General features: G+C 57.9%; 2 protein-coding genes across 2 annotated transcripts in view; one reads left to right on the top strand and one right to left on the bottom strand.

The window, feature by feature from the left end:
* Positions 1-192: 192 nt before the first annotated feature.
* LOC104838237 (phosphofurin acidic cluster sorting protein 1-like) lies at positions 193-21,701 on the top strand. The gene is made up of 24 exons (XM_010577865.1): positions 193-263; positions 329-416; positions 7,523-7,612; positions 7,985-8,110; positions 8,301-8,463; positions 8,621-8,712; positions 9,749-9,829; positions 10,634-10,693; positions 11,342-11,493; positions 15,612-15,705; positions 16,028-16,099; positions 16,393-16,523; positions 16,647-16,779; positions 16,895-16,999; positions 18,404-18,510; positions 18,815-18,969; positions 19,063-19,173; positions 19,261-19,363; positions 20,111-20,153; positions 20,261-20,303; positions 20,409-20,550; positions 20,700-20,923; positions 21,130-21,243; positions 21,343-21,701. Exons 1-24 carry the CDS (start codon positions 193-195, stop codon positions 21,456-21,458), a joined length of 2,616 nt encoding a protein of 871 aa, XP_010576167.1. The 3' UTR covers positions 21,459-21,701.
* Positions 21,702-22,427: 726 nt separating this feature from the next.
* Positions 22,428-27,502, bottom strand: part of LOC104838238 (cullin-9-like) — a 21,090-nt gene continuing 16,015 nt past the window's right edge. The window contains exons 10-23 of the mRNA XM_010577867.1: positions 27,335-27,440; positions 26,884-26,979; positions 26,625-26,800; positions 26,156-26,289; positions 25,897-26,076; positions 25,580-25,695; positions 24,982-25,164; positions 24,637-24,794; positions 24,108-24,318; positions 23,845-24,010; positions 23,574-23,719; positions 23,299-23,416; positions 22,818-23,020; positions 22,428-22,732 (exon numbers count right to left, since the gene is read on the bottom strand). Coding sequence (XP_010576169.1) covers positions 22,448-22,732; positions 22,818-23,020; positions 23,299-23,416; positions 23,574-23,719; positions 23,845-24,010; positions 24,108-24,318; positions 24,637-24,794; positions 24,982-25,164; positions 25,580-25,695; positions 25,897-26,076; positions 26,156-26,289; positions 26,625-26,800; positions 26,884-26,979; positions 27,335-27,440 — 2,278 coding nt within the window. The 3' untranslated portion in view covers positions 22,428-22,447. The remainder of the gene's footprint in view (positions 22,733-22,817; positions 23,021-23,298; positions 23,417-23,573; positions 23,720-23,844; positions 24,011-24,107; positions 24,319-24,636; positions 24,795-24,981; positions 25,165-25,579; positions 25,696-25,896; positions 26,077-26,155; positions 26,290-26,624; positions 26,801-26,883; positions 26,980-27,334; positions 27,441-27,502) is intronic.

Genomic DNA, 27,502 nt, shown 5'->3' on the forward strand with positions numbered 1-27,502 from the left:
TATAAATAAACAGCACTGTGGCCAAGGTAGGTTTAAGCAGAGCTGGCAACAGCTCTACTTGGGAAGGGATCTCTTTACCACATGGCCTGCTGTTGGACTTCCTGTTGCATGCTAATCCCTTAAGCCTGCTTTAGCTCTGTTAATTTTCCTTCTTTCCTTTTTTCCCCAATGGGCTGTCTTGGTGGCGCGTGAATGCCAGTGTTCCTCGGCCAAGCGTGTGCCTGCGGCTGGGCCAAGCATCCAGGCTGCCTTCCGAGCACCGGGTACCATGTGGCAGGGCCCCAGGGATGGTGGTGCCTGAATGTGTCCCATTCTCTCTGTCTTACAGGCTCTGCAGTCTGCGCCTGAAGAAACTCACGGTGCTGAAAGAGCTGGACAAAGAGCTGAGCTCTGTGCTTATCGCTGTGAAGATTCAGGTAGGCTTCTCTCCTTCCTGCTGCCTGATGGTAGCAAGCCCATCCTTGTGCCCTCTGTGAAGTGCTGGTCTGCATGTCCCTTGCCTTGTGCCAACCTCTTGCTTCCGTCTTCGTTAGCCCCTAGGGAGACTTTGGCTCTCAGGCAGGTGGGAATGATGCCCCAGGGACAGCAGCAAGCTGCCTGGCGCTGGTTTGTATCAGGGATGAATTTGGTTAGGCCTCTGTACTGGGACAGAGTGCGTCTTGCTTCCCTGCCTGCCTCAGCCAAGGCCCTCCTCTTGAGCTGCTGTTCAGAGTTTGGCATCCCCTACCCCACCATTCCTGACCCCTTAGACAGGCTCAGTGCTGGGTGGTTTCTGGCAGTGCCCTCCATCCAGATCCCCGCCGTGGGGAGTGAAGGGTGGGAAGGGAAGCGTGCAAGGGATCAGTGGTTCTGTGCATGACTTCTGCTGACATTTGCACCCTGTGTGATCTCACTGCTGCCTCTGCTGTCCCCTCCCTTTCTCTGTGCATCCCTGCTAGGCCTGGTGCCTCTACTCTGAACCAGGCAGAGGGGAGGGGAGAGGATCTTTGTCACCAAGGGGAGAGGGAATTTGCCGCCATCCTGGTATGTGTGATCCTCCTCCCTCCCTCTCTGCAGCTGGTCGTGAAGAGATGGGTCCCTGTGGGTGCAGGCACATCCTTTCCACTTGCCAAAGGACACCATGGAAGCAAGATGCCTCTTGAGTATACTGTCCTCACCACAGCTCCCCCAACCCAGCTAGGATGCTGGTGTCCTTCTTTCGTTCTTGTCAGCTAGCAGAAAAGCTGCTGATCCCATTGAAAGCACAGTGGGGCGGGAGCTCAGCAGCTTTGCACTCCCACAGAGCTCTTTGTGCTGTACACATTAGGATCTAAATCCTGGATTAGTGCTGGAAGCTGCAGTATTAGTGGAGCTCTGGGAGCTGGGGTTTGCCTTCATGGCAGACCTGATTCACTTGCACAGAAGGAACTGAAAGCGAAATGTGTGAAACCCAGGGACTCGAGTGAGGACAGCAGGAGGATGCTGTCCTCCACACACTATTAGTCAGTGTCCCACTTTGCTGGCCTGTGTGTATGGTGCCATTCAGGAGAGCTGAAAGCACTGGGCTTTCAGCCCCGAAACCCCTGAGACCTGTGCTCCTTTGGTGGAGGCCTTAGCAAGGGAACAACCTGGGCAGGAGCGAGCTGCCTGGCCCCTCAAATTGCGGCAGCAGTCAAGGCTGGGCCACAGGTGCCAACAACATGGGACTGGAGGGCTGGGAGCAAGCTGGGGGCTGTGGGTCCCACATGGTGGGGAGGGCTAGGCTGGTCCCTCATTCCTTTTATATCCTGCACTGCCGGCCCAAGATGTCTGTGCTTCTCTGGACTGGGGAACCTTGGGCTCCTGTGCAGCCCCCCCTTATGCTGGGACTGCCATGTGCTGAGCATGTATGTCCTCAACTGCCCCTTCTCTCATGCACTACAAATGTGAGACTGAAAGAGGCTGCACAGTGGGACTCCAGCTCTTTAAGACAGATCACCTCCATCCCTGCCACACGCCAGCCTTGCACCCTGTTGGCAAAAGAAATTAACAGACCTCAGCAGTGACTATTTGAGGCCACAGAGGCTCTACACTGCAGTGCTCCCTCCTTTCCCTGCCAGGGAATGGAGGCTGCATTCAGGGTCTTAATTTAAACATGGTCACTTCCTCTCTGAGTGGCCACATACCCGTGGCTGCATGCTGGTGTAGGCTACCTGCGAAGCTGAAGGAAACTGGAGGAGAATGCTTCTGCCCACATTACCCTGTGGCTTGACACTCACTGTGGGAGTGGGGTGGATTTGTGTGCGTCCCCAGGCTGCTTTCACCTGCCTGGTGAAAGGCAGGGTCTGGGACTGCTGAGCCTTCCTGGAAGGCAGATGGAAGCTGTAGGCAGCTTCAGCGCAGCCTGCCTACAGAATGGCCTCAGATGGATCTATCCCTCCTGCTCCTCTCCTAGGTAACAGATGAGTCACGCTAGCAAGAAGCTGTTTGAAGGCTGCTCAGTGAGTGTTGCCATCTCCATCTTTTGGATGGAAACAGCTGATGCATGTAATTTGTGGAGGACCTGCAAGTTCCCAAGGGGGCAGCTGGGGACTAGTAGAAAGGGGAGCTATATTTTCTTTTCAGTAGTAGCTCTGTTGGGTTAAGGAAGTTGCCTGTCAGGAAGTTGCTGCTCTGAAAGGCAGGTTGCATGGATACAGAGCTCTGATCCTGCCTGAGTGGGGCTGGCACTAAGACAACAGCCCCAGTGCTGGACACACTCTGCTCAATGAATGTACGTGACCCAAAGGATAGTGTAAGCCTGTCTAGAATATCTGATCTCCTCCTCACAGTGATCGTGCCCTTCTGGTCTTAAAAGGCAGCTTCCGAGTGTGGCATGAGCTGTTACCTGCTCCTTCATCTGAACCTTTGACTGCTGTCAGAGGAATAAGGGAGTTTTCTATGTCTACAGAACATACCCATTTCCCAGAGGTGATTTGAATATTTAACGTTCAGTGGCTTCCAGTGAGATAAAGTCTGAACTACTGTGAAAAAGGGAACTTGTATCACTTGAATGGTTTTTAAACCCTTATCCCTCATTATTTGCTTTAACAGACTGGAAATGTCATAGAGCATTTCCTTCTGTATATTGCTCAGCATGGTATTAAGAGATTCAGTTGTGCCTGGCTCAGCTCCGTAAAGGTGCAGCTATCTGTCTTGGCATTGTAACTGATTATGGTGTGAAGGGAAGCATGGTGCTCCCTCTCAGCAGAGAGACTTACTATAATTCAGAAACACCCACTCTTGAGCTGTGAATAGAGGAAACAATCAAAGAAAGAAGAAAACAAGCCCCAGCACTCCCAGAACTTTCAGCTTCTGTGACAGGTGCTGTGGGAGGGGTGCAGATCCTCCTGCAGCTGCTTGCAGAATGTGGCTGGTGACTCAGGTTCGACCCTTGGTGCTGCTGTAGAGGGATGATGCTGGCAGCCCCTACATAGCAAACCAGAACGTGTGCTACAGAAGAGGCCAGGCTGAGAAGCTCGTTTGCCTCTGCCAGGCCTGCCCTGGCCCTGCTCCCTGCAGGAACTCGGATTTTTTGGTCCTTCTTGCTATGCATGGAAAGTACATGCAGAGTTTTCTGTCTACACCTCGCTCATGCTTTGTTTCTAATTTTTTTGCAACCACTTGTAGGATTTTCCACTCCTGCCTGAGTAATCCCAGCTACCCCCTAAATAACTAAATTTGCTGATGATATTTAATGGGCTATTCTCTCCCAAGTGCACGTTTAGCTTGAATTCTGGGTAGTGCTTTGCTGTCTGCCTTGGTCTGGTCTCCCATACTATGTTAGTTCTCTCTCCTTTTCCAGGTTTAGTATGCTCTTCTAGCCTCAACCCTGTGTTTTAAACAAGACCCATCAGGACAGATTTATACCTGAAATTGGGGATTGTACCTTGCAAACCAGACCTGGACGTCATGTGCCTGTGTATAGTAGTGAAAGCTCCTGTATATTTTCAGTCTGTTAGCTAGTGAAGATCTGTGACCACAAGCTCTCCCTATTGCTTTTCACTTCCTTGACAGTCTTTGTCATGATCTTCACTGTAACAGTCTGATGTTAAGTTTTCCTGTAGTACTGATGGTGATACTCAACTGTTCCGCTGAGAAATTGGTCTTGCCTGATATTACTCGAATTGCAGAATAGCTGAGCTACATCAAGTGCTCAAGGCCATGTCCAGCTGAGGTTTGAGTTTGTCAAGGGATGGAGAATCGTTGGTCTTTCTGTGTCCTGTCCCAAGGTTTGACTGTACTCATAGAGAAAAAAAAAGTAAACCCCAACATCTAATGGTAATTTCCCATGTTCCAGCTCATCCCCCTTGCCTCTCACTCTGTCCCTGTGCACCTCTGAGAGGAATTCACTTCTGTCTTCTCTGCACCCTTCTGCTAAGTGTCTGTAGGCAGCTATTAAGTACCCCTTCGCCCACTCTTTTACCAGCTGAACAAACCCAGCTTACTTGGCCTCTCCTTGTATGTCCTGTGCTCCAGCCCCTGACTATCCTGATGTCTTCTGCTGGACTTGCTGCACTTTGTCAATGTCTGTCTTGTACTGGGGAGCCCAAACTGGCCTCTGGAATCCCGTTGTGGTGTCACCAGTGCTGAACAGAGGGGAGGAATCCCTTTTCTCTGCCTGCACATTTGCTGAGGCCAAGATTGGTGTCATTGCTGCAACAGGGCATGCTGCCGATGTAGGGTTACCTTGACGTCCCCCAGAATCCCCCCTGGCCCTTTCTGCAGAGCTTGTCCTGCTGTCTGGGGTTCTTCCCAGGCAGCAAAGTTGTGGGATGTCCTAGGGACGGACTTTGCTTTTGCCTTTATTGAACTTCATGAAGTTTGTGTTGACCTTACTGGAAATCCCAAATTGTTCTTAACACCCTGTTGCTGATAGGCAGGTAGTAGCCCCCAGATGCTAGTTTCTAATCTGTTTCATTGGAGCAATGCTAGTTTCTGCTGGGTTGTGGTTTGCTCCTGAAGGTGATTTAGTGTTTCCTACTGGATATGTGAGTGCCATCCATTTCATGAAACCTAGTGTACCTTGCAGGCTGAACTTGAGCTTTAGGTAGTGGCTTTGCCTTGCTGAGAGGCCTGTACCTCACACATTTGCCTAGCCCTTTTTCTACTCCATGTCCGAAGTGCTATGCTCCATGATGCCCTGGGAGCTGGTCCTGTGAGCTTAGACATTATGATCTTTCTCCTTTCATGTGACCCCACAGGCCAGGTATCTCCTAGGGCTTGAGCTCAGCCAGGTCATTGCACCATAAAGAACTGGCCCGGACCTAAAAAGTGCTGCTGTTTAGGGGTCTCTGAGCACTGCTGCTGCTCCCTTCTGCTTGTGTTGCGATAATGAGCCAGCCTTTGTCGCAGTCCTTGCAATGCCACGTGGATGTGCACCGGCATTTCACTGAGGGCCAATGCCTAGCGTTGGAGCTGGGTGTGTAACTTCCATAGTGGTAAATGACAGTAACACACAGGACAGCAATGTTTATGAAACCTTCACTCGCTGGACGCACCACCCAGGCTGTCCTCACCTTTTCCTTTGCTGTAACTCTGTCCCCAGAAATAGCATCTTCAGGAGGAATAATTGCAGCAGTATGTGTATTTTGATGAAAGAACGAATCTTTGGTGGATAATCTCTCTGCAACAAACAGCAAATGGTAAATGTGCTAAAGTAAATGGTCACTGTCGTAGTGACCACCTATCATCTCTTATTAAAGAAGAGTTCAGGAAGGAAGAGTCAGTGCATTCTTGGCCAGGAAAGCTCACAGATGGTGAAGGGGATGAGCTCCACTGCCTCTTTTCAGTTTTAGGAAAAGGTTTCACAGGAAAGCCTCACTCCCAGCACAGTCGCTGGGATCAATGTTGCAGACAGCTCAGACTTGGCCTCTTGAAAACTGAAGACTGTTTCACTAGAGCTTGTCTTTGGTCGGTGTCAGTGAGAACTGTCATGCTGCATCATTGCAAAACACGGAGGCCTTTCTTGCCTCCCTTCTATAGGTTGTTTGGTTTTTTTCCTTGCTAGCATGGGTAACACCAGCATGCAAGAGGTCCAAGAAAGGCCTTATATCAGTGCCGTCCAGGCTTGCTGGACCCTGCTGAAGTTCCCGTCAGCAAGCTTCCTTGGTGGTCACTGGGTGCTGAAACATGCCTGTGCCCATTGTCATTCTCTCTGATTGCAGAGGGGATGTAGCTGTGGTCTCCTTTACGGTGCCACCTGCATGCTCCTGTCATGACTTCTGGGGCTGCTGTCCAAGTTGCAGTGGAGATGAAGAGCTGGGGGCTCTAACCTCATGGAACATCAGCCAAATCTAGGATTTGCCTAAGTTGCCGAAGGGTCTCTGGCCATGGCCAGCTTAGGATCCTGCTGGCCAAGGCATCTGTCAGGATCAAGCTGGGAAGCATGTGGGGATGCAGTGAGGTCCTGGGAAGGAAGGGGCAACATATATGAGGTGGGACCTAGTTCCTTTTAACTGCTGTGCCTATTTGGTTAGCTTTGACCCATCTGCTTGCTACTCCACAGTTTAAATTAAGGAGGGCTCACAAAAGCAATGGTAACTGATTTGCAAGAACAGCTGTACTGGCCTATCCTGTTGCCTCCCTGAATCAATGTCTCAGCTTGCTGGCCCATTCACAGGGAGGCAGGAGAGAGTGAGGAACCATCATGGGCTATTTTATGCTTGGAGCTGGTCCCACAGCCCTGCAGGGACACAGCTAGAGGGCATGGGCCTTTTGGGAGGTCTGTGCGTTGTGCCACCCTGTGACCGAGAGAGCCTGGTGCATGCAGACAGCTTTTTTCATCCCTGAAGTCATTCAGTGTTTCTGTCAGCAGCCAAGCCATAGAGATATTAAAGATAGGACAGAAGTAAAGGAAAGAGTTGGAGTGGGCACGTGGTTAGAGTGCCTCTCTTACTGTCCTCCTGGGGCAAAAAAACATTTGTATATGTGGAGAGATAAGGACTGCTGCCCAAGGAAAAGACAAGGAGGAGTTTTCTGAGACACAAGCTAGGCAAGTGGGGGGATCCCTGTTCCCCTGAGACATCCTGCCTTGGTCCCAGCAGAGCCATCTTACCAGCTGTGCCTGGGCAGGGGTCTGCACTGGGTCTGTCTGCTGGGTGGCAGAGATGTGCTCCAGGACCTGTCCCTTCCCTGGCTAGGCAGCGTGTCGCGACCCTTTCCTTCCCCTGCTGGTGCTGTATGCATGGCTCCCTCTGGGTCTAGCAGTGTCCCCCTCCACAACATCTGGTGGGCTTCAGGTGCAAGGAGCCAGATTGAGCAGAGCAGGTTTTGGAGGACCAAGTGCTCCCTGGCAGGTGGGCAAGGAGAAGGGGCTTTTGGAAACTCAGGAGAAACTGCAGGCTTTTGCGAAGCATTGATTGGCGTGTGTAAGGTGGTTCTGCGAGGTGGAACAGAACAGAGTCAAGGCACTGGCTTTTTACTTGTGGACTGTCAACACCATTGACTTGTGTGTGTGATGCAAGTGGAGTCTGTGGCCAAGCTGCTCCAGCTTAGCTGTGTGCATCTACCAATCTTGTTGTAGGGTTCAAAGCGAGTCCTGAGATCAAATGAATACGTCCTCCCGCCTGGTGGCCTGATGGAGACCGAGCTGGAGCTGACCTTCTCACTGCAGGTACCTTGTGTTGCCTGGTCCCCTGGGCTCCCTGGTGCTCCCCTCATCTGGCATTTCTCTGCAAGCACGGCTTTGGGAGCTCAGTGTGAAGGGGGTAGCCTCTGAGGAGGGGCCTCTTGTGGTTGCCCATGCTCAGATCATAACAGCACAGAATCCTGCTGCTGGCTGGCTGCTCCATTGCTCCAGGGGGTTGTTTTGCTGGGCATGGGGATTTGGAGGATGATGTGGTGTGCAGGTGGGCTTTGAGGGGCACCTCAAAGCTCAGCAGGTCAGGTCTTGCTGTACATCAGCGCTGAGGAAGAGTTTTCTACCTGTGTGTCACGCTAAGCCCTGCCCTCATGCTGCTATCTTTCCTGTGCTTCCCTTCCCCAGTACCCACACTTCCTCAAGAGAGATGGCAACAAACTACAGATCATGCTGCAACGGAGGAAGAGATACAAGAACCGCACGATCCTGGGCTACAAGACCCTTGCAGTGGGCATCATTAACATGGCCGAGGTACAGGGTGCTGGGAATAGAGGGGAGCTTTGCACGGCCTCCCTGTGCCAGCGCTGGGAAGGGAGCTGGGCTGGCTGGCTGGCGCTCGGTGCTGTGAGTGCTCTGTCTTGTTGGCTAGCTGTAAGACAGAGGGGGTGGGCTGCCAGCTGCCATTGTGTCATCCTGGCAGGGGGCTTGTCTGTCTGTCTAGGTGATGCAGCACCCGACGGATGGCGGGCAGCTTCTGGGCCTCCACAGCAACATGAAGGATGTGAACATCCGAGTGGCTGAAATCAGCATCTACTCTTTGTCCAGTCAGCCCATTGACCATGAGGACGGGAGCGTCCCCTCAGGTCCTAAAATCAAAGCTTCAGGTGTGTTAGTGCTCATCACAGACTTGAAGGCAAGCATTTGGGACAGGACATGGGTAACGGAGAGCGTCCCCAAGTGCCTGCCAGCAATACCAATCATTTCACTGGGGCTGTGACAGGTGTCATGCTTAGCTGTGGCATCTGCACTGTCTGCTTTCAGATCGCTCCCCAGACATTGATAACTACTCTGAAGAAGAGGATGACAGCTTCTCCTCAGAGCAGGAAGCCAGCGATGATGCTGTGCAGGGTCAGGTAAGGGAGGCCTGGCAAAGTGGCTTATGTCCTGGTCCCATTTCTGGGGCCAGTCAGGGGTTGAGGGTTTTGATCACCCTGAGCTCTCTCATCTCCCTTATAAACATTTGTCATGGTTTCAGAGGGCAGAGAGCTACAATACCTGACAGCAGGAAGAACTGTGGACTGCTATCAAGTCCATGGTGGGGCAAGGGACTTTGGAGAGCCATAGGTCTCACCCACCTGTTCTTGGGGCTGTCTGGTCTGCAGCATAAAACCCCTGCTGACCCCCCTCCATCTTGCACCACGATTCTCTCCCATGTCCCTGTGATAACAGGCCAGAGGTTGCCCTTTCTCAGAGAGAGAACAGAGATTTTTAGGAAGAAGTACAGTCTGGGTCTGAAAATAGTTAGAGGTGGCAGACCCATCCCAGCCCTGTGATGAGCTGTGCCACTGCTGTTTGCTGTCCTCTTGTTGTGGTGCCTACACTTAAGGCCAAAAAAGACTTGTAGCATGCTGATCAAGCACAGGGACAAACCCCTGTTCAGGGTCCTCCACATTGCCTGTCCCATCATGCAGGGTTAACGCATCAGGGCCCCATGTCCCTGGGAGCTGTGTGTGTTGTTGAGGCTGATCCCTGGAAGAACACTTTTTGTGAGCGCAGGTGCTGTGCCCACTGAGCTAACCCTGGAGAGGGGAGAGCAGGAGAACAACACATGGGTCATGGGGAGGCTGGCGAGTGCAGAGAGAAGAGTTTTAGGTTGTAACAAGGACTGTTGCAGAAAGCTACTGTCTCCCCTCTGAATCTTGCTGGTACACGTCCCTCTGGAGGGGCCTGAGGGCAGAGGCACTGGGAAAGAAGGTCTACTGGGGGACAGTGCTAAAGAGGGAGAAGGAGCTGCATAGAGAGGTGGGAGAAGTGAGAAGCAAAACTCTGGGAGCAGAGTGGACCAAAGTTTTTCAAAATGGGGGGCAAGTGTGGGAGAGGGGAACTTCTAGGAGATGCTGCTCCCTGCACTCTGAGTTGCTCTGATGTGATGTGACCTTTTGCCTGCAGGATCTGTTTGATGAAGAGGATGACTTGAGGAAAACCAAGAAGGCTAGGAGGAAAATGATCCGAACCACATCAATGACCAGAGTAACATCAGCATTTACAATGTGATCAAAGGGATGGAAGGGATTCACTCCCTCCCCTCCCTGCTGGGAGTGAGGAGGGTTTGGGGGGGATGCTGGCACTGGTGCAGAGCAGGGGAGAGAGCCCTTGGCTCTGAGAAGAAGGGGCAAACCTCTTGCCATTAATGAGTTAGCTTGCTGCTCAGAGCTGTACCCCAGCTCACAGTCCGTACTGTATTTAGCCTGGATTCCTATCAGTGATGATCTATGTACAACACAGTTTTGACTTGCTGCTGTGACATGGTCTCTTCTCTTTCCCTCTCTGAGGAAGGGGAAGGTTGGCACAAGGAAGGGTGAACCATTAGCAGCTCCTCCGCCTGTCAGCAGAAGTGGGGAGCTGCCCTGCCAGCCCCCTGCTCTCCAAGTATCTCCTTGTTCCCAGCTGCTTCAGCCCTGCAGGTCCCTGGGCACCTTCTTCCTGAGTTTGTCCCCTATCTTTTCTTGCTTGAAAGCAGCATTCCTCAACCAGGTGGTCTGGGGAGAAAGGGGATATAAATGGAGAGAAAGTGCTATTCCAGCCCATAGCAGAGACTGAGTCCTTGCACCCTCCCTCATTCCCAGATACAGTGGTTTCTTGTGGAGTCCGGATTTAGTCCAAATCCTACAGCAAATTTAAAGAGCAAGGGAGGTCACAGCTGACCTTGGGCCTGTGGACCCAGAAGGGAGCTGATGGCATGTTAAAGTGTGCAACCGTGGCCTGTATGTTAGTCATCTTGTAACACGGTTTGATAGATTTGCTGATCTTTTTTCTTCCTTTGTTTTGTTTTAGCAACCAAACTTCAAGCAGAAATTTGTGGCTTTGCTGAAGAGGTTTAAAGTGACGGAGGAGGTAAGAAGTGGGAAGGCTGTCCCACCTGGTGGTGTCTCCTGCAGATGTGTAGGTGTCAGAGTGCTGGTTCTCACTCACTGGGAGCACAAGGCATGAGCTGCAGGTGCTCAGGGGTGTTAAAGGTGGTGTGAGACCACTGTGTGGCACAGACTGGGCCTTGGCTTTTCCAAAGCCTTCTACCCCAAGAAGGCAGCTCTGAGCCTCATGCTCAAATAAAAAACACCTTCCTGCTGGGGAGAGGGGCCGGGGGAAGAAGGGTGCTGTCATAGACTGGCTCTGCCCCAGGAGCTGGCATTGCAGGGTCAATCCTGTTCACAAATGAGAGCAGGCTAACATCAGCCTGTGGGTAGCTGGCTTTGGCTGGGAGCCTGGACTGAGTGTGCAGCACAGCCTGTGAAGGTCCTCCCAGGTGTCTTAACTCCTAGTAAGTATGAAGGGTGTCTGAGACTGCTTCGGATGTCATGCTCATGGCACCCTCCTTTCGCCCAATGACAGTGTCACTTGCTTCTTCCACAGCCTGGATTTGGCTCCCTGAGGTGGGAACGGTGCTGTGGTGTGCCTTGTGGCTGGGAGGGAGCTTTTATGTGCCTGGCCTGGGATGCAGGTGACTCCGTATCTCTTCATTGCCCTCTGGGCATGGTCCCACAGGTCCTGGACTCTGACCCTGTAGACCAGACCCAGGAGGTGGAGGAAGACCTGGGCTTGCTCTATGACAGCCTGGAAGAGTGCAACAACAGTGACAGCGGCCCAGAGATTGAGGACAATGAAAGTGTGCACAGCACACCCAAGCCCACACTGAGGTAAGGGTTGCAGGGAGTCACAGGCCAACAGCGCAGTCTATGGGACCTGGAGAAATGCCCTCTGACACTTTCTGTTGCTTGGGCTAATGCAGGCGTTGTCTTGTCTCCACTCCCATTGCCGTCTTCTATTGGCACCGCTGAGCTCCTCAGTTGCATATCCTGTTTAGTAAACTCAAAACTGCCCATTAAAACTGGCTTCCTTCACATTTAGTCTCATTTAATTTCCTGCCAGACGAGCATCTGATGCTTACTGATCTGCTGGAAAAGTACTTACTTGATCTAAGCCCCTACTGTTCCCAGCTCTCATATCTTTCTGCTGGCAGTCCTGGCCTTCGCAGGGCTCTCCACACTGAAGCATGCCTGTCTTTTGAGCACTATGTGACTGCATAGGCCAGTCCTTGTGTCCCTGTGAGATCTGCATGCTGCATTCCGACCCTTTGTGGAGACATGTGGCTAGCAACCATCAGTGATATTCCTCATCCCATTCCCCAGGCACCCAGTGGCTTGACTCGCTCTGCCAAGCCCTGCTGACTTGGCACAGAGGTCTCCAGTGGACCATGCAGTGAAACCAGGCTTTTCTCCCATGTGATCTGCATTCACCTGGCCTCTCTGCTCATGGCTGTTCTGTTTCCGTGCTGTCCTTTTGTGAGAAAGTTGCCTTTTATTGTCTTTCTACTTGGCTGCCTCACAGTGTGCTGGGTCTCTTCTAGCCAAGCCAAGCTTACTTGTCATTATTATTTCTATAGTTCGGTATTTAAATATAATTTGGATTAGTTGGAATCCCTGCTGAAGGTACTTAGCAGGGGTAGCAGACTTGGTCTGCCGCAGGCAAACTGTTTGAAATTAAATCTGCTGGATTCAGGAACCCATGGGGCACTGGGGAAGAAACAGGAACATGACAGCAGTCGTGTTTTCCACAAATCCACAAGTCGTTGTGAAGGAGACAGCAGGCATGCGAGCAAGGGGGAGCTGCTTAGGTGGTCTGCTTGGACTCCAGAAGGAGTTTCACATGGTCTGTCTGATATCAAAGGAAACAAAGGCACTGTGGGAGAAAAAGGAAGGTCTTTTTGTGGTCAGTTAGTGGTTTATGCATGCAAACTATGTAAAACTATGTAAACTGTAAAAGTCTATTGAGAGTATTTAAATATAAGACCCTGCCCTGCTTCTGCAAGTGCCTGCTTGCGAACATCTGGTCATTGGGAGAGCATCCTAGAGGAACTGCTGGTTTGTGCTTGCACTTGCTGTTACAGTCTTCCTTGGGTGTTTGCTGCTGTCTCTGGTAGGACAGCCTATTGGGCCCTGGGCTGGTTTTCAGCCTGTTCATGAAGTGTCCCTAGCTTGGTTTGCCCTCCAGTGCCTCAGTTTCTGGCCGTGCTGAGTGTGTATCCCCTTGCAGTCACATTACTGGGTCTGTACTTTTTCTAAGGAGGTGTGGGACCTCACTGCTAAGGTCTTTAGTGTAGACTGCATGGTTCCAAGGCCCTGCATAGCCTTCTCAGCTGGGGATGACCTTCCAGTCCAGCCTGTAAATTCAAGATGTGATCCTCATGTTGGATTTATTTATTGTCATAGACAGCCTTGCTAGACACTGTGAAGGTCTGTGTGGAGCAAGGGCATTAAAGTAGCCCTTAAGGGTGAGCAGTGGCTGGTGCACTGGATTGAGCCAGTGGCGTTGGGAACAGATAGCCATCCTTTTGATCAGCCGTTGGGGCCACGCAGCTGTAGGCTGCTCCTGCACTGGGGTGAAACTGGAGCTAGAGCTGAGGCTGTTAGGTAAGACCTCAACAGTCAGAGCCTTTGATTGAAGATCAGAGGTGAAGGAGCAAATGTCTCCATAGGTGACTGGGAAAATGGGTGGGGGAGAGGGGGCTAATTCATTGAAAACAGAAGGAGGCTGTGCAGAAGGGCTGGGATTTACATAAATCTCAACCTGCTGAGACTCAGGCTCAATCATGTCTATAGGAGAGCCTTTAAACTGCGCAACGGGGAAAGCTGAGAGCTGCAGAAGAGCTCTGTGCTCAGTGTGACATATCCTCTAGGGAAGAAAGCTTCTGAAATGCAAGTGAGAGAGGACAGAAACAGACACAGCTTCCATGGGGAAGGGGGAGACAGCCCCATTTAAATGAGGGATTGAAAGCCACACCAAGTGTATACAATCTAGACACATCCAATGTCTAAGAAAAAGGAGGGGATGAAGATACCTTTTTGAGATGCCAATGGCACCAGGGGTATGTCATGTTCTGGTGAGATTACTGGGACAGTACAGAGGAGTGTGGGACAGATGCTGATTGGGGAGTGAATTATTAGAAAACGTACATATTTCTCTGGTTTGACTCTTAAGTTATTAACATAGTCTGTATGGATTGAAATTGCTGGCTGAGAAAAGGCAGGTGTAGAATAATGACTGTACAGGGTGGTGACAATGCCTGAGATCCCGTAGCAGAGATTGGAGAGGTGGAGAGAGCTGAAATATATTAATAACAGGAGACATCATTTACCTCTGTGTGACCTGGAGAAAATGTCCCACCAGGGCACAATGGCACAATTCCAAGTCTAAACCTGGAGCTTTGGTAAATGAACGTGTCGTGAAGCAGCTGGTCATGGAGCCAGTGAGAAGAAAATCAAGCCTTGACTTCCCCCAGCCAGTGTATAAACACTGCTTCTGAATTGCTGCTCTGTGGTGGGGGCCATCATTTACTGAGGTGAAATGTCCTTGTAGAAGCAGTAAAAGCAAAGAACCTGACAAACACTGTTGTGCCTGGCAGCACATTGTGCTGTATACAAATAAGGAAACATGTTAAAAGGACAGTAAAAGGAGCAGCCAGGATGTTCAGAGGTCTGTAGGTATCCTGCAGAAAGCTGCAGATACCTCCAGTTGAGGACAGTGGAAAACAATGGAAACTCTAGCAGAGTCCTAACAGAAGAACTGCTCTATATCCTAAGCCTCTGCGGCCGTCCCTGGAAACCTGCAATCTGGTATCCCCATCTGCACACCAGGCAAATCAGGAGAAACTTTTCCTGGGAGTTAGTGAGCAAATACATGCATACAGCTTAGAGGGAAGCTAGCTCAGATCTCCTGCAGGAAAGTCACACATTGCAGATGGGCTGCAGTTGCTGCAAGGGTCCTGGGAAAGCTGACAGGTGAGATCCAGTGATAAAGCCTGCTTGTTTCCTAAAGACTGGTCTTTGAGCAGCCCACAGGATGTGGAGAGGGTCCTTGGCAAATAAATAATGGATGGAAAAAGGGGAAACAAAGGTGGAAGCTCACACTGTGGTGGCAGAGCCAGTCCTGCTATCCCAAGGGAGTTCCTGTGTTGACCATTGTGACTTGGAAATGGGACCTTGGAGTTGCACGGTGCAGCTCTACCAAAACATCAGCTCAGAGACCTAAAAAAAGGCAAATTTAAGTGCTGGGGAACAAGAGAGGACATTGCTGTGCTGCTGTGCTACCTGAGGTGTGGTTCTGTGTGCAATACTGTGGTCTTCAGAGCCTTGGGAAAGGGGAAAGCAGAAAGGGAAGGTGGAAGCTGCTGCTGGAAGTGTGCAGCAGCAGCAGTCACAAGCAAGGAGCTCTTCCTGGAAAAGGGGGAGCAGAAGGGAAGGCAGCAGAAATCTGTGGAAGCTGTGGTGGTGCAGAGGGGGCAGAGAGGTTCAGCAGCACATTGGAGTTGCGGTGTTGACAGAGACCACATACCAGTGAGATGGGACAAGGTGGCAGTTCCTCACCCTGCACTGCAGTGGTGGGGGATCACCTGAGAGAGAAATCGTTGCTGGCTAGGAGACAGGGACCCTGCCTCCAACTCACTGGGGTCACAGGTCTAGTCCTGTTGGTCTGGGGTGGCCCCATCCTGTCCGTGCACCCAGCATTGTTGAGCAGACCATGGTGTGTGGGTCTGGCGGTCTGCTGGCAGGTCTGCATCTAGGCTGTGAGTTGCTCGGACACTTGGGTGTCTGGCCCTGTGTCCCACTGGGGACCTCTCCACAGTGCTTTGTGCTTGGGACAGGCTGGCGGGGGTGCACTGGGATCATGGTGACTTCGTTCCTCTCTTATTCCTGCCTTTTTCTCTCCCGTCTGTCTGTCTGTCCGTCCGTCCGTTCGTCTGTCTGTTTCTCTGCAGGCGTTTCTTTGAGGGAGTCTCTCATTCTGGTTCCCAGACTGAGATCGGCAGTCTGCACAGCCAGAAAGGGCAGGATCAAGAGTCGGGCAGCCCTGTGAGTTATACCACCACCACCACCACCACCTCTTGCCCCCTTCCCTCCCCAGCCAGCCCAGCATCCCCGCAGTGCCTGCAGCTCCCTCTGAGACCACAGCTCCTGGCAGCACCTGCCTGGGGCTGCTCCTTCCCTTCTTTCCTCTTCTTTTTCCCAGCGCAGGCAGACAGGTAGTGATGGGGGGCATCCTCTGGGGCCGGTCCCAGGGGGACGTCGGGCTCCCCTGTGGGAGCGTGTGTTCTGTGAGGCCAGGCATGGGTCACTGGCAGCTGCCCTGCTCGGGGTGCTCCATCCTGCTCTGACCCTACTCCATGTCCCCCAGGGTGAGGCAGACAAGCGGAAGCCGGGAGTGCTGCGACCGCAGGAAGAGCCAGGGGTGGAGATCCCTGCAGTGGTGAGTCCAGGCTATGGGATGTGGAATAGGGCTGGAGCTCCCTCAGACCCCACCTTGCTTTTTGGGGTACCGGGGGTGCCCACCAGCCTGGGAGCAGGGCTGGGGGGGGACAAGTAGACTGGGCTGGAGAGCAGGGTTAGGGTCTGCAGAAGATGCAGCCCAGCCCCCTCAAGGCCCTGCAGCCTTGGCTCTCCAGCAGGGCCACCAGCCTTATCCTGGATGGGGGCACCCATGGGTGCAGGGAGCAGGGCAGGGAGAGTGACGTGTACGACATGATTGTGTGTGGCCCTCAGGAGCTGGCTGCAGAAGAGCCATGTTCACGGCTGGCCCCCGCAGAGGCTGCCACGAGGGAGGGCAGCGTGGACAGGCTGGCCCAGCTGGGTCCTGGAACCAAAGCCGAGCTCCCCAGTGCCGTGTCCCCCAGGTAAGGTGGGTCTGTGCCCCATGCCAGGGCTGAGAGGGCTCACACTGTCTCTCTGGAGTGAGCGGGGGTTGATGGAGATGGGATTTCCTCAACGGTGTTGCCTCTCCTGCTTCTCGCTCACAGTAAGGCAGACAGCAAGCAGTTGTGGCGTCCCCGCAGCACCTCTGTGAAGGACCGGCAGAGCTCAAAGGGACAGGGTGGCCGCGCCAGCAGCTTGGACAGCGAGAGCTCTCCAGACTCATGGCACAGCACGCAGGTGAGGCCCTGGAAGCCACCTCACCCGGAGGCTTCTCACTCGAGAGCCCTTCAGCCATGGGCAGAGCAGCCAAGGCAGCTGGTTGGCATTAACCTTCGTGGTGATGCTGTCATAGGTGCCCCGAAAGTCTGTTTATGATCAGCTGAACCAGATCCTGGTCTCAGACGAGCAGCTCCCTGAGAGCATTGTGCTGGTGAATGTCGCCGAGTGGCAAGGGCAGGTGAGTAGGTGTGACGGGAGCCGGGTGCACGAGGGGAGCTGTAAGCAGGATCCCAGGGGATTCGCCCAACCACGGCAGGGTGTCCTAAGGAAACTGGCACCAGCTGTGCCCTCCTCTCCCCCGGGTGGCCCTTCCTCTGGGGACACAGTGCATTTTCACAGTGCTGAGCTACAGGCACAAGACTCTGGCACGTCTTCTCTGTCACATGCCACACACCAGCATTGCTGGATCCTCAAAGCACGATGCCCTGAGCAGTCCCAGGAAGGCTGGTTAATGGACTGTACCTTGTGCCCTCACTGTTTGGTCCTGGCTCCCAGTGACTGCACTGGTCAGAGCTTTGTTGGATGCCCTGGCAGAGGTGCCAGACTCCCTCTGCTCTGCCACCAGGCCCTGGGAAGCAGCAGAGGTGCCATTTCCCACTCAGAGATGGGAGAGCATAGCCCACCGCTCCCAGGGAGCATTAACTGCATTGTCAGAGCTGGGATCTCTGGGCAGGGAGGCATGTGAGGCTTTCCTGCCTCATGCTGGTCACCATCGCGTCCGTGTGAGGACGGACCTAGCCCCTGACGAGCACCTGCCTCCCCCATGCATGGAGTTGACTGCTGAAGGTGAGCAGGGCCATGTATGTGTGTGCAAACACGCAAACAGCAGTTAAATAAAGCACAGGCGAGACCCCTTTGGGATCCTGCAGCTACATCTGACATCTAGAAAGTGCTGGAAAATCAAGGAGGGCTTTGTGGCAGAAGAAAGGGCTTCTCAGTGAGAGGTGGTGGAGTCTTGACCCAAGCCGTGCAATCCTCGGCATGTTCCTGCTCTAGCTCTTGTGCTGATGGGGAAAAAAGGAGCGATGCCCATTTCCAGACACTGCTGTCATGGCATCTTCTAAGCTCCCTTGTCTAGCATGACTGCCTGTTTTACCACTGTTCAGTTACACGCAGACACCTGAAGAGGCACAGAAGGATTTTGCAGTGCCACAGTGGGAGAGAGCAAGAGAAAGGAATGAGCAGAGGGGGACTGAGCCTAGAGCTGGGCCCTGCTGTGGGACAGCAGGATTTAAATCTGAGGGTCCCTGGACCAAACCCTTTCTCTCAAGGAGCACAGCCTGGTTCTTGGGACAGAATTGCTCTTGCCATCGCAGGGTGGTGACTGCTGTGCTCAAAGGCGAGAGCAGGGGGCTAGTGCAGCCAGCCCCCTGGAGCAGAGCTGGGAGGAGCAGGGATGCTCAGGCATGCAGCCAGGGATGACCTGGTGGTTTCAGCCTCCCTGCACAGGCATGGGTGGCGACAGGGTCCCCAGCTCTATTCCAGGAGGCACGGGGGCCAGGGCAGACATGGGCTGGTGCTGGCCAGCACAGCCATGCCCCCCACCCCAGGGTACCTTAACCCAAGCTCTCTGCATTGGCAGTACGTGAGTGAGCAGCTCCAGGCGCACAAGCAGTTGGTCGTATCCACCTGCTCCGTGGCGGACATCCAGGCAGCCTTCAACACCACTGTCTCCCGCATCCAGCGATAGTGAGTATGGGTTGGGCTCGGCCTGGCAGCTTCCTACGACTGCAGAGAAGGGCTGGGAAGGGCCCTGGCTCCCCCAGGGCTTGTTAGGACCCTTTGGGATTGTGGACACAACTATAGGAGCCGGTATAGGCCCTGGGGAAAACGGGGGATCCCAGGGCTGGTTGTGCCCATGGCAGCGCTCAGCAAGCTGGAAGTTGTCAGCAATGGGTTTCTGATGCTGGGTCAGCTGGCTCGGCAGGGCACGTTCCCTGCCCCCTGAGCCACTGCGTGTCCCTCACAGTCTCCTTTTCTCTCCCTTTGGCAGCTGTAACTGTAACTCCCACATGCCTCCCCCGGTGAAGGTTGTGGTGGCGGGCGACCAGAGCTACCTGAGCGTTGTCCTCCGTTTCTTCGTGGAGCAGCTGGCCAGCAAGACACCCGACTGGCTCAACTACCTTCGCTTCCTTCTTGTGCCACTGGGTGAGAGCCACCGGGAGCCGAACCCCAGGGCTGTCCTCTCCCACCATCCCGGGCTCCCCTGCCTGGAGCCAATCTCGCCCTTCTCACCCGCAGGCTCTCACCCTCTGGCCAAGTACCTGGCCTCGGTGGATAACAAATACAGCACTCTCTTCCTGGACACGGCATGGCGGGAGCTGTTCAGCAGGGCTGAGCCACCCATCGCAGGTGAGGAGCGGGGCAGGCTGGGGCCAGCAGCGCCTCGAAGGGGAGCCCAGCTGCCACCAAGACCCTCACGGCTCTTTGCGCCCGCAGACACTGTGGACATCGCGGGCCGCGTCGCCCAGTTCATCGCCGGAGCCAGCCTCTCTCACCAGCTCCCCATCTCTGAGGCCATGCTGACGTACAAGCAGAAGAGGTGAGTGTGGTCCCGGGGAACCTGTCCTGCCTTGTGTGGCCTCAGCCAGGGCTGTGGGAGACGGGGGACAGGCGAGTGATGCCTCGTGCTCTACTCCGCCGGCAAGCAGCGTGGTGCTGAGGGGAGCTGGGGTTCCACAGTGAGAGGCCTGCAGCGCCGTTCCCCTGCCACCCCCTGATGCGCTCGGCCCCTCCAGTAGCTGTGGGCTGTGACAGCCCCCAGCAGTGGGAACTGGCTGCCAGGGCTGGGCTGGGCTGGGGACCGCGAGCTGGCACTGTGCTGCCCAGGGGTTGACGCTCGTGTTTCAGCTGCGCTCTCACCTTTCCCTTCTCTTGGTTTCTGGCACCCAAGGAAGAGAAGTCTCTATTTTGATTTTTATATCAGGTATTGGCTTGTGCTTGCTGTGCCGCTGCCTGGCCCCCCCCCCCCTTTCTCCCCATGTGCGTCCATCCCTCTTGCCGTGCAGAGGAGCCGTGACCCCAAAGCGGGGCAGGGCTGCCCTCCCGCATGCAAGCCCTCTCCCAGCACTGGAGGGGCCGACTCCTTGCCTCCTTGTGTAGTGTGCCCTGTGCTGCCATGTCGGGGACAGGGGGTCCCATGGGAGGGAGGGCAAGAGCAGACTGTCCCAGTGGCCGTGAGCCAGCGTTGGCCCCAGCCAGTGCGGGGGTCCCTGGGCCACAAGGCTAGGTGTATGGCACACGGTGCTCAGCACACCCAGACCCTGACCAGCCTCTCTTCCATGTGCAGCCCCGACGAGGACTCCTGCCAGAAGTTTGTACCCTTTGTGGGGGTGAGTGCGTTGAGGGGCCAGCAGGCAATTGGGGCTGGGGGGGGCGGAGAGGGGAAGTGCACAGCCCTGCTGATGCTGGGGATCATCTAACTCATCTGTCCTTGCAGGTGGTGAAGGTGGGCCTGGTGGAGCAGTCCTTCAGCGCCTCTGGTGAGTCCCTGGGGACCCCCAGTCCCTGGCTCCCTTCTCCACTGCGTGGAGGCCCTTGTTGGTACCCCTCAACCCCCCCCACCGACCCACACTCTTCCTCCCCAGTGGACTCGGATGATGCCACAGTCTGCACCCCCTCCCTGCTGAGCTCAGCGCCAGCCGCAGGTGGAGCAGCCCCCTATGGCAAGGAGACCGTGAGCACCCCACCGCCATCCCCATCCGTCAGCAGTGGCCTCTCAGGTGCCGGGTAAGGAAGCCTCACGCAGTCTGAGGCAGTGGGTGCTGGGGGTGGCGGGGTGGGAGGGTTTGAGGTGCTCGCTGGCGAGGTTGCCACATCCCGGGGTTATCGGGCCAGTGTGCGGCTGCGTGCTCCACGCTGCTGCCCGTCTTGCCCAGGTCTCTGAGCCCCGGTGTGGAGGTGATGGGCCTGCAGGTGGACTACTGGACAACACAAGGGCTGGAAAGGAAGAAGGAGGGCGAGAAGCGGGAGACGGGTATCAAGAACACGCTCAAGAGCAACTTCCGCTCACTCCAGGTCAGCCGCATCCCCGGCACGGGGGAGCTGGTGCCCCCGAGCACCATGGCCATGACCGTGGTCACCAAGGAGAAAAACAAGAAAGGTAACCAAGCCCACCCTGGGGTGCTCTCTGGACTGTGGGGGCCACAGTCTGTTGCAAAAAGGGCAGGGGGGGGAGCCCGCAGGAGGGCAGGGCTGAGACCCGGCCCAGCAGGGGCCAGTCAGTGCAGCCAGCCCTGGGGTGAGGGCTCCCACCCAGGGCCAGGTGGGGATATCCTAACACTGGTCCTGTCTGTCCTCGGACCCCAGTGATGTTCCTGAGCAAGAAACCAAAAGAGAAGGACTTGGAACCCAAAAGCCAGGTCATCGAAGGGATCACACGCCTCATCTGCACAGCCAAGCACCAGAACACCATGTTGCGAGGTGAGGTGCAAGCCCCACGGGGCTGTAGAGGGGGGAGCAGACGAAGCAGCTCAGGCTGCCTGTGGCAGGGCTGCACCTCACTGCACCCTCTCCCCTCAGTCTCCATAGATGGGGTGGAGTGGAACGATGTGAAGTTTTTCCAGCTGGCGGCACAGTGGCCAACGCACGTCAAGTACCTCCCTGTGGGCATCTTTGGCTACTCAAAGAGCGTGTGAGACGCAGGGGCTGCCCAGGGATGGAGCTGCGGAGGGTCGCAGGAGGAGACAGGGAGACAGAGACAGACTTGCTCTTGTCCCCTCTCTGCTGCGGCCCAGCCCCTGCCTGCTCTGCAGAGGGAGATAACACACCCGCACCGCTCCCTGTGGGCCAAGACCCGTGAAGGTGAGGCCAGTGAGACCGGGTCCGTGCACCCTCCAACACCAGCCAGGGCACCACGCCATCTGCCTCCCATGACCCCCAAGAGCAGCCTGGGACAAGGGTTGGCACCAGCCAGCAGGGACCCAGAAAGGGCTCTGGGCCCCACTTTTCCCCCCTGACATGCCTGCCAGGCCAGCTCCCCAGCCAGCCGGGGCCCCAGCTGGGCTGGGCCCAGGCATGTTCCCCAGCGCTGGAGCCAGCAGGATTGCTCCTGGGGGGATGCAGGGCCCACCAACCTTGTACCGCCCCTTGCCAGCCCCACTGCCAGCCTCAACGCTGCTGTGCCCGGCCCTGCCCCACAGGGCTGAGCCTCAGCGGCTTTTGTAGTCCCCCTGCAGCCCTGCTGCCAAGGCTGGCAGAGCAGAGCGCGGCTGAGGCTGTCCCCCTCATTTCCCCATCCCTTCCCGACCAGCCCTGCCCCACGGTGCTGCCAGCTGGAGGTGTGGCATGGGGGCACCTGGGTTTTTTTTTTACAAGATTCTATTTTTTTTAAATTTATTGTACGGTTACTTTTCGGGATTAATTTTAATAAATTAATGCTGGTACCATTACGGCAGGGGCGTGTGTGTGTCCCTCCATGCCTGAGGAGAGAACGCGTAGGGGCAGGGTGCGGCTACTACCACCACTCCAGCAAGCACAGCTCTCAGGGCTGTTGAACCATGTTCCATGCCATGGGCCAGCTGAGCTCTCCGACAGACTACGACCTGGGCCTGGGTGGGGCTTGGCTCGTTTATTTAAAACAAAACCCACAAGAGACAGGCTCGACTCAGCCCAGCCAGGTCCTTGTCTACCTGAAGGTGGAAAAAGTCTGTCTCTTTTCAGCAGAGGCTGGGCTTGCTGCTGTCTTGATTTCTACAGTCTGGAAGGCAACCTGGGGCTGGACCTGGGAGGTAGGGGGTGTTGTGGGTTCAGCAGAGATGTATTCCAAGACATGAGGCCTCTCCTCCTGGCGCCGGAGATAGCCCTGGTTCAGCAGGTGCAGGACACAGGACAGCACATCCACGCTGTGGCAGCAGAAGCTCAGGAATCGCAGCCCTGGCCCCAGCTCACCCTTCTGGCAGGCATCAATCACCTACAGCAGCAAGGGAGCCATACGCTGCAGCACGGCGCAGCACCCGGGTGGCCCCTCTCTGCCCACCCCCCTGAGCCCTCCATACCCTAAACACCAGGTTGTCAATGTGGAGCTGCTTCTCCAGTTTGAGGATGCGGGTGATGAGGCAGCAGAGGACGTTCCTCTTCCTTTCCAGGGCGCTGACGTCAGCCCTCTCTGCCCGCAGGTACCTCTGCCGGGGCAGCAGCCTCAGGTGGCGGCCAGAGGCACGGGCCAGGGCCGCCTGGTTCAGCCGCAGCGCACCTGGAGCTAGCACCCGACCCAGGGTCAGCCGAGCCCCGAGATGGGCCCTGAAGGAGCCCCAGGACCCCCGCAGGGCTGTCGGACCCGACCGCGGGCCTCCCACTGCTGCCTTCGCAGGGGTCAGCCCCATCCCCGGCCCCCCCAAGCGACAGCCGCACGCACAACCCCTGGCCCCGGTCCCCAGCCCCACGCGCAGACCCGAAACCCAGCCACCCACGCACCGGCAGACAGACTCGCCTCCCCTACCCCAGCACCCCCCAGGGGTGCCCCAGCCCCACGCTCACCTCCCGGCGTGCAGCTCTGCACCAGGACGCCCTCGCCGTGGGTCAGCGGCGTCAGCGCGTGGTGCACCAGGTCAGCGGGGAGCCCCGTAGCCTGCAGCAGGGCCTCCACGGCCACCTCCTGCAGGAGAGCGCGGGAGGGGAACGGCCAGCCGAGACCCACCAGCCGCAGGTCCAGCCCCAAAGACCGCCGGAGACCCCGGCAGAAGGGAGGACACGGCCACGCCACGCTCCGGCATCCGCCGCCTCCCTCGCCCCGCCGCGGCCCCGGCTCCTACCTCGGCGCTGTTGAAGCACAGCAGGATGTACATCTGCAGCGTGGACACGTGGAGGACGCAGTCTCCAAACCGCAGCTCGGCGTGGCCCAGCCACGTCCACTGCAACCGCCGGGGCTTCGTGCACTCCCAGCCCAGCTGGCTCTGGCCTGCCAGAGACGGCGTCAGCGCGAGGGCCGGGGGCCAGCTCTGCCGGGCGCTCCCAGCACAGCCCAGCGCTCCTGCGGAGGACCCGGGCCCCGGCGAGCCCCGTGCCCGCCACCGCGACACTCACTCCGCCGGCAGAAGTCGGCGAATTCGTCCAGCGGGGAGCTCAGCGCCGCCGAGAAAAACCTCCCGGGTTCATCCATGTAGCAGAACGGGGAAACGGGCCAGCAGCGCGGGGACAGGGCTAGCACCTTCACCTCTGGCCCGTCCGCCGCCGAGGCCGTCCCCGGTGCCTGGGCACGCGGACACGAGGGCGGCTCAGAAGAGGCCCCCGGATCCCCATGAGGAAGGTGGGCAGCCCCCAGCCTCCCCGCCCCACCAGCGCGCTACCTCGTCCAGGTCCGTGTCCAGCTCCAGCAGCCGCTTGTCCCGCTCCTGCAGCTGGAAGAGGTAGAACTGCTGCTGGAGCTCCTCCGACTCGGCCAAGTTGCTCAGCATCTCTTGGGGGAAGCGGCTGGGGAAGCACAGCCCGATCTGCTCCACGATGGCTCCTTCCAGCCACGACGGCCCTTGCGCCAGGAGCCGGTCCCCCAGGTAGTGCCTGCCACAGCCACCGGCGTCGGGTCAGGGGCCGGCCCGAGCCCTGTGGCCATCGGCCGGCCGGCAGGAGAGGGAGACGGCCCCGGCTCTGGCCTCACCCCGAGGCGCACGGGCCCGGCAGCACCCGTCTCCCCTCCCCGTCGCCAGCAGGGAACGCGCCTCCGCAGACCGGCAGCGCCCGTGGGCCCTCGCAGCCTTTCCTCCGCGTAAGCAAAGCGGGAGCACCACTGCCGCGCCAGCCCGGGCTCAGCCACGGCCTCGGCACCGCCGTGCCAGGCCCTCGGGTCCCGTGGCGACCTGGCAGGCCCCCGCCCCTCACCGGTAGAAGTGCTCGAAGGTGTGGGCGAGCTCCAGGCCGCTGAAGACGACGAAGGGCTCCAGGATCCGCTGCAGCCGCCGCAGCGGCCCCACGCTGCCCGCAGCCCCGTGGAGCTCCTGGATCTGCACATCAAGGTAGCGGGCGAACTGCTCGCTCACCTGCGGAAGGGACGGGGCTGGCTGCGGAGGGGGCTCGCCGGGTGGCCGCAGGGCCAGGCTGGGGGAACGGCCCCGGGGGGAGCACCCGGCAAACCCCGGGGCGCTCGGGCAGGGGGGCTCTCAGGTGCCCAGGCACCAGGTCCGGGCAGGAGCGTGCCAGCCCCGGCGCCACGCTCCCTCGACTCACGTGCAGGGTGGTAAGGAAGGAGAGCTGCAGCAAAGCCCCCGCGAAGCCCTGGCCCAGGGCCAGCACGAAGGCGGCCTGCTGCCCGAAGAGCTCCTCCGTGGCGCCGCGCAGGCGCTGGTACAGCCCGCAGTATCGCTCCACGAGGTCCGGCGCCTGCCCCGCCGCCTCCAGGAACCGCTGCACCTGCAGGATGCGGCGCGACAGGGCTGAGCCCCGCAGCGGGACGTGCCCGTCGCCTGCGGGAAGGTCCGCGGCCGCAGCCTCGCTCCGCCGACGCTAACCGCCCAGGTCGCGGCCGGGGCATGACCTGAGGCCCCGGTGCAGCCACGGGCGACCGAGAGCTTGCGGCAAGGCGGGAGCGCAGCCCCGAGAGGTGGGCAGGGGCTGCGGGGGGCCAGACAGCAGCCCAGCAGAAAATAAGTGGCCTGACGCCATACCCGTCTCCCGGCCTGAAGCACGAGCCCTGCCAGGGTGGTGAGCACAGCGGGGCTGCCCCCACACCCCTCCGGGCCCCACCGAGGCCAGGAACAGCCCCACTCCCCACTACGCCCACCCGGTGCGGCGTCCCACGCGCCCTCTCCGGCCCCCCAAGCTCTACCTGCTGCTGCACCACGCCACGCCAGCACTGCGAGATGTCCCGCAGGCTGCTCGACTTCTCCACCGCCACCTTCGCAGCCCTGGCCGGCACCTCCTTGTTCTTCCCCTCCTTCCCGCCTGCCGAGGGACAACCCCGGGCTCGGCACGCTGACCGCCAGCGGCCTTCCCCTCTCCCCGGGAGCGCAGGGCAGAGGAGATGCCGGGAAGACACGGCCACGAGCCCAGGAGCCTCCTGTGCCACGGGGCTCCCCGTGGCCACAGCCTGGTGCTCGGGACCACCCCTCGCCCAGCCCCACGGGAGGGCAGCCCCTCGCTCACCGGCTGTCCTCGCCTCCTCCGGCTCCAGGCCGCCGCCGGGGTCCACGTGCACCAGGAGCTGGGTCAGGCGCCGCACACGGGAACCAAAGACGGCACCGCGGCTCGCGGCGCAGCCGGGCGGCTCCACGCTCTCCAGGTACTCGCTCAGCAGCCAGGCCAGGGGGCTGATGCCGCACGGGTCTGCGAGGCCAAGCGGGCTCAGAGCCGGGTGCCGCAGCCTGGGGCACGGCGCCGACGGGCCCGGGAGAGCGCGGGGTACCTGGGCTGGTGATGCTCTGCACCAAGGGGTTCACCAGGGCCTCCCAGCACGTCCTGCCCAAGGCGCGGGCCGCCTCGTCGTCGGGAAGGAAGCGGTCGGCGAAGCCCTGCTCGTGCTGCAGCGCCCGGTTCAGCCTGCAACAGCGACCGGGCACCTGCCGACGGCTGGGGGGATCCCCCCGGGAAAGCAGAGCGCAGCCGTCGCTCCCCACTCTGTACCTCGCCAGGCTCGGCGGCCCCCACCAAAACGGGGGGCTGCGCAGCGCCTGCAGCCGCGAGATCCTGCCTGCGCCTGCCCCTGCGGGCCGCCTCTCTTGGGGGGGTGAGCTGCGCCCACATGCGCAGCTTAAACCTGGGGGAGCCCGAGGTGGCCCCGGCCCTGCGGGACACCCGGCTGCTCCTCTCCCGGCCCCGCAGTCACCCTCACGAGCTGTGAGGGGACGCGATGGCATGGGCAGGAGACGACCCACCTGCCGAAGAGCTGCAGCAGTCGCCCCCGGTCACGGCAGATCTCCTGGCACCAGGCGTGAGCCCGAGCAGTGCAGGAGAGGAACGTCCGCCGGCACAGCTGCTCCTTGAAGATGGGCCAGAAAGTCGGCTTGGGACCCAGCACCTCGATGCCACGCACACGCGTGTCGATGCCGCCCTGCGGGAGAGCGCGACCCTCAGCTCCTCAGGCCCCCGATGCCCCGTGCCGCCATCTCCCCGGCCCGGCCCCCGCTCCCCTACCTGCTGGCACCGCTTCACCCGGATCTGGATGACGGGCCAGAAGCGGGTCATGTTCTCCAGCAGGATCACTCTGCTGTCCGAGGGCAGGACGGTCACCTGCAGGCAGACAGCGAGCCCTCAGCACCCCAGGCAGTGAGCGCCAGCCACCCTGCATGCCCCCCGGCCACCCCCCTTTAAAGCCACGGCCTCCGTACCCCCCGCCAGCCACGGGGCCCCGCTTCTGCCTCGCAGCCCCAGCACGCCAGCCTGCTGCCGACCGGGCTGCTGCAGGGCTGCCTGTGCCCAAGTCTACGGCCAGGAGGCTGCCGCAGCACCGCTCCTGCCATCCCCACCTCCCCATGGGACACCTCCCAGGGCCCCGCGCCGGGGCGAGACCTTCACGGGGCACAGCGAGGACCGGCCTGCTGCTCCTGTGGGGCACCACGGCCCGAGCGGCCCCGGCGAGACTCACCGCGTTGAGCTCCGTCCTGACGGTGGCTGGGCTGTCTCCCCCCAGCACCACGACGCGGGCCGGCATGTAGCTGGAGTCCTCGCTGGCCACCAGCATGCTCATCTCCCTGCGGCACAGCAAACGCGGAGCTGCCCCGCCGTCCCCGCCAGCCCCACGCGCCGCTGCCCG

Source organism: Haliaeetus leucocephalus, unplaced genomic scaffold (genome assembly GCF_000737465.1).
Source record: "Haliaeetus leucocephalus isolate CR32 unplaced genomic scaffold, Haliaeetus_leucocephalus-4.0 Scaffold577, whole genome shotgun sequence".
NCBI classification, from domain to species: Eukaryota; Metazoa; Chordata; class Aves; order Accipitriformes; family Accipitridae; genus Haliaeetus; species Haliaeetus leucocephalus.

What these genes read in the sequence shown, in the direction of transcription:
- LOC104838237 (XM_010577865.1), top strand. Translation starts at nt 193, where the DNA reads ATGCCAGTGTTCCTCGGCCAAGCGTGTGCCTGCGGCTGGGCCAAGCAT. An exon ending in AGCTGACCTTCTCACTGCAG is followed by an intron (nt 7,613 to 7,984) that starts GTACCTTGTGTT and finishes TCCCTTCCCCAG; the next exon opens with TACCCACACTTCCTCAAGAG. An exon ending in TCGCCGAGTGGCAAGGGCAG is followed by an intron (nt 17,000 to 18,403) that starts GTGAGTAGGTGT and finishes CTGCATTGGCAG; the next exon opens with TACGTGAGTGAGCAGCTCCA.